Genomic DNA, 5299 nt, shown 5'->3' with positions numbered 1-5299 from the left:
TGCTGACCAAAGAAGCTGACTTTTCATACTTGTTAAATGCTCTTGGTGTTTTCCATGCACGAAAAGCATCCTGAGGGTTTAGCCATGATGTATATAATGAGGGATCTTGGAAACTTCCTGCAGCAGAAATAAGAGAGCCCTTTGTGACAAAGGTAAAGCTACAAGCTCCTACATCTTGGTCTCAGTAGTGCTGTGTGACCTGATCACTGCTTGACAGATCAATTCAGGCCTTGAAATCTGCAGTGTTCAGCCTGTTGAAAATAGAACTGATTTCAGCAGATTCTTCAGACTCTCTAGACACATACTCTTGCCTTGGTACTTCATCTGCTATGTTCACCACTCCACAAGTGGCTAAATATATTTTCAGACAATATAGCCAAGAATTTTACCATATATACAAACTTCAGTCTCCTCCTCCTTTCCTGAAGTGCTTCAGGAAACACAGAGGGCTCAGTTGTAAACACAACAGCCCTCAGCAACTAAACAATGTGGCCTTGGACATGAAAATGTTTCTAGAGGGAATATTGACCTTATTACTGAAATGTGTGGCCTTGGGGTTTTTTCCCTTTCATCAGATATGGATGCAAAGAAAACAGAGATGTGAAGCATGAATCACTGAGGTGTCTGGTGTTTCTCCTTACCTAAGTCAACACTGTGTAAATCTTTTCCTCGCAGGATAACCAGGTTGGCAATGGAAGTATTGAAATGTGGGGGCTTGTTTGTGGAATGACTGGAGGGGATGGAGGAGCCTGGACGTGGTGGTTTTACTTGCCAATCAATACCTATGAGATTTTTTGGGAAAAAAAAAAGATACAAAAGAAAGTGAAATTGTAATGAAATACAGAGTCAGACTAGTTGAAGAGTCAGATGGTAACTCAGTGTCCCCACAACTGAGATTATAGCAGGGTTTATAGTTTCTGCATGTTAGTTAAGTAGCAATTATGCAATTCTTGGAGAAAACAGTGCTAATCCAGCAGTATTTGCCTGGCAGTCACTAGTCTCACCAGAGAAAATGGATACTGGTTTCTATACTTAGCCATCTGCCAGCCCATGCTTTGCATAACTGGAAGCTAGACTGAATGCCCCATGTAAATGATATGGGAGAGCTAAGTATGATTTTTATTAGAAGGTTTAAAAAGAAAAAGCACAGCAGACCTATCCAAGGAATGTTCCAAACGAATCATGTAAATTAAGTGCAGGGCCAAAAACTGTTGGTTTACTTTGTGTATTTTCTGATAGTTATAATTAACTGGGATGTCTGGGAGCACAGGAGCAAGCTGTGGCAGCTGAGTGGACAGTTAAAGGAGCAGCTGGTTATGGAGAAGCAAATTCCTGCTATCTGAGGGCAGCAACTCTCTCCTGAACTGACTAAAGCCAGGGAGCTCTACAAAACAATAAGCTTCATTTCAGCTGTAAAAATGTGTGCTTCAAGTGAGAGACACTGGAAGAGAGTAAAAGCTTTTTACCTTCCTCCATTTTAGCATTGGCAATGAGCATCTGCCTTAAATGTTTGATGAGTCCAGGCCAACTGAAGGTGCTGTAAGCCAGGGAGTCCTCAGGCATCTGAGGTATGTTACGAAGACCCAACATCTTGAATTCAGGATGTGGAACTAATGTCTCCATTAAGTCTCCTGAAAAAAGAAATCAACAGCTGCTCGTGTTTGACAAGAATACTGCATAGGCTTGCTAAAATAGAAGAGTGTGAGGAATTGTACAAATATCTAGCAATTTAAGGTAAGAAACCAAGCCAGATATATAAGTTTAATTTAACACACATCAGACAAAAAAATGCAATCTTGCTATGTACTGCTGTGTTCCATACAGGCAGGCTAGTAGCTCTTATTTTACAATTTAGACTTCTCTCACTTTGTAGCCTGGCTCAAAAGTCTCAAAGACCCTCTGCACTGCTAGAGAGATTGACAGACAGATGTGAAAATGTAATGTTATGAGCAAAACTCTGGGCAATATGGGTAACTTTCTCTAATCCCTTAAAGATACAGAAGTCAGCCTGTCTTCTGAGAGCTAAACACAAAGCTGCCTTTTTGTTTCAGTATATACAAACTTCTAATCTAATGTGAAATGTAAAACTCAGTCCAAATCAGTCCTGTACAAATTTTCTCTGAAGTGTAAATAGGCACAAGGGTGTCTGCAGGCATCTGAAAAAGGAGAAACTGAGTTCTTTTGGTAAAGAATGAAACCAGAGGCTGGGGGATCTATTTTTAGCTCTGCTACAGAAGTGGGATTGAACTTCTAATTTAGTCTTTTGCTTCACACTTTTCCCATCTTAAAACTTGGGATGTATCTGAATACTTGAGTGAGGAGACTGAAAAACTTCACACCCTGAATTGATTGCAGGAATATGTGTGAGAAGGCATCAGGCAGCTAAATTATAGTTAAATACCTAATGGGTTTCTGCTGTAATGGGAGCCACTTTCTGCTGTGTAAACTGGCTGCAAAACACTCCCCAGCTGATGTGCAATGACTTGATTTACATCCCTGAAGGAGATTTGTTTAATGTTCATCAGCTGAGCACAGATCTTGTGGATGGCATCATTTTCATGAACAAGAAGGGCATCTGAAGACCGATACAGGTGGGACAGAGTCAAAACAGAGTTGTAGTTTTGAACAATGACCTAGAAACAAACAAACAACACACACAAATGAGAATCAAACCATTTCTTTCTAGTTTATAGTCCTCTGGGTACTGTCATTTCCTTGGTTATGATTTAGGACATTGTTCATTTCCTTTGGCAAAGTGTGGAATAAGGTCAGGAGCTAGAAGGCATTTTTCATGGAAGGAGAGCAAGACCTGTGAAAACCATGTTATCCTTCTCAGTTCATACAAACATGTAGAATAAAACCTGTCTGGGAACTGATGATAATGCTGAGATACTGTCACAACAGATCTCTATTAACTAATAGAGCTTCTCATGAAACCACACTATACTTTATCACTTATATTATCAAGAACCAAATATTAGACAGACAGTTCATTAGCTCAGTTTCTGTCTGTCCTGTCTGAACTTTAAAAAAATAAAATGTATCTCTCTTCTAGTTTAATTTACTTTAAAAGTAAACAGTTATTATAAACTTGTAGAATATCTCTGGGAAATACAATATTCACCTCACCAGTGCTATAGGGCCAGATAACATGGTTTAGTATAAATGAGGCTGGAAAAGCATCTCTTAAACACTGGGTGACAAATGCTCCCAAGCCAGATCCTGTCCCACCAGCCATGCTCATGATTGTGAAAAATCCACCCAGTCGATCACATTTCTCTGCTTCTTTTTGTACCAGATTCATTATTACTTCTTTGTGTCTAGGCCCGTGAACAGAGTAACTGTTGAATAAAAGACAAAACAGCAGACGTGGCAGGTTATATCAGAGCAGGAGTCTAGACAGCTCATTAGCCTCTACTGCAGCAATTGTCCATACCCGTTTGCCCAGTTGTTCCCAGACCCTTGCTTCTGACAGAAGTGGGACTGATCATCATATTTCCAGTAGCCAGACCTGGCAGCTATTGACAGTGTTTGGCTGATTACTTTAGGTTCCATGTCCACAAGCACAGCCCGGGCAACAGTTCCTGGATGGAAAGAAAAATGAAACAGAATAACGTGTGAGAATAATAGAACTTCTTAACATAAGATAGATGGGCTTTTAGCACAGCCCAAATTGTATCCCTCCCATCCACAAAAGCCAAACTATGAACAGGACTGTGCAGGCAGGTGCAGAAAGGAGGCCTTGGCAATGCCCTGGATTTCTTGACAGCCATCTGTCATTCCAAAGAAAAATATGAACTCTAGAGACCATAGATCTTTTTGGAAAGGAACCACTTAATGTGCTTGATAACACCAAATTCAGATCCTCTGGATCCTACTCCATGGTAGGATCTATCTACAGTAGAAAGTGCAGACATTTGGAAGGAATGCCTGAATGCATGTACGTGTGCTTAGTTTTCAACTGGCAGGTTCTGCAGCCTCAGATGCTTCCCTGTGCTGTGACTTTGCTTCCATGGCTGTTAGTGATGTTGTGAAGGCAGACAGAGGGTTGTGACAATTCTGAAGACTGAAGGTAAAACTCATCCTTCAGTGGAAGCTAAAAGGCTTTTATTATTTCTGTACTCTTATCTATGTTAGGCTGGCAACCAGACTGTCTGTGGGAAACAAACAACTGCTGTACCTCCAGATTCCTCCTCACTGAAAAAACGTTCTTGGCAAGCATCATGGTAGGACTCATTCTCCTTCTTGGAACACAACCCATGTGTGCCATGGACATCACCACAGATAGCATTGAACACCTCGTGGCCAATCTGATTGCCACACTGTCCAAGCTGGAGTGTGACTATGGACATCCTTATTCACCTTGTATTTAAGCCTGAAAAAGAGAAGTATGCCTTTAGTCACTGTGGAAAAGAAGAGGGGGTTGGAAGTTCTGATAAGTAGGCTTCTCATTAGTTTTGCAGGTTTTGAGAGCCTCTAGTGAGAAGGAAAAGGCTATGGTACAACCACCAGCTATTTCTGGAGAAAAAGAGACTGTCAGCACTTTCTCCTGACCATCAGAAGGATGCAGATGGCAGTTTACAGGGAATCAGTCTGTTTACTTTTGCTATACACCTGAAGGGAGCTGGAACCAACCACACAGCAAGCAAAGTCTCCAGCCAACTTGCAGGATTAGGTTGTAAAAGCATTACAAGAAAGTACCAAATGCCTTTAGAAATGTGAAGCCAGTTCAAAAATCCATCTGATTTCCAGTCCTGCACCGTGATGGGCCTGATGCCAAAAGCAGCCGAGGTGACAAAGGGCTTCCCTAGAGCATTCCCCCTGCTTCCACCACAGACAGCAGCCTTTTTGATTCAGCACCGGTAGGTTTTGGCATCTTTTTTCTCCGCTCAGCGTTTTGCTGTAGCTCTGCTCCTCACTTTCCTGCTCTCCTTTTCGCAGAAAACAAGGTCAATTTTTTTGACCTCGCTTCATTATTCTGGGCTGCTCTTTTTCATTATCATCCCAGCTGTGCCAGGGCGCTTCTCTAACTGCGTTCCTGGGTAACTTCCAGCGCTTGTAACCTGATCCTGCCGCACTTTGCAGGCAGGTATGTGCTATTTTTGATTCCTGGGCCTGATTTCAGCAGCGCAGGCAGCCTGCACCCCCCCAGCCCGGGGCCAGCCGGGGTGTCAGGGCTATTTCTCACCGCAGAAAAATAAATAAATCTGTACGTTATTTTAAGAAAAGGCTGATGTCCGACCCGCGCGTGCGATGCCTATTGCGGGGTGTTCTCCTCGGGGCACTCGGAGCAGCAGCA

At 42.3% G+C, this 5299-nt stretch overlaps 1 protein-coding gene across 1 annotated transcript in view; it reads right to left on the bottom strand.

Moving 5' to 3' along the window:
• The window catches only part of TUBD1 (tubulin, delta 1), a 5596-nt gene extending 1175 nt beyond the window's left edge, over window positions 1–4421 (bottom strand). Inside the window, exons 1-6 of the mRNA XM_010009061.1 lie at window positions 4181–4421; window positions 3437–3584; window positions 3125–3341; window positions 2402–2633; window positions 1467–1631; window positions 635–782 (exon numbers count right to left, since the gene is read on the bottom strand). Of these exons, the coding sequence (XP_010007363.1) occupies window positions 635–782; window positions 1467–1631; window positions 2402–2633; window positions 3125–3341; window positions 3437–3584; window positions 4181–4352 (1082 nt within the window). The 5' untranslated portion in view covers window positions 4353–4421. The remainder of the gene's footprint in view (window positions 1–634; window positions 783–1466; window positions 1632–2401; window positions 2634–3124; window positions 3342–3436; window positions 3585–4180) is intronic.
• Between the last annotated feature and the right edge of the window lie 878 nt (window positions 4422–5299).

This window comes from Chaetura pelagica, unplaced genomic scaffold, assembly GCF_000747805.2.
Source record: "Chaetura pelagica isolate M959 unplaced genomic scaffold, ChaPel_1.0 scaffold72, whole genome shotgun sequence".
Lineage (NCBI taxonomy): Eukaryota > Metazoa > Chordata > Aves > Apodiformes > Apodidae > Chaetura > Chaetura pelagica.
The sequence above is the reverse complement of the archived record's forward strand: the minus strand, read 5'-3'. Positions and strand labels throughout refer to the sequence as shown.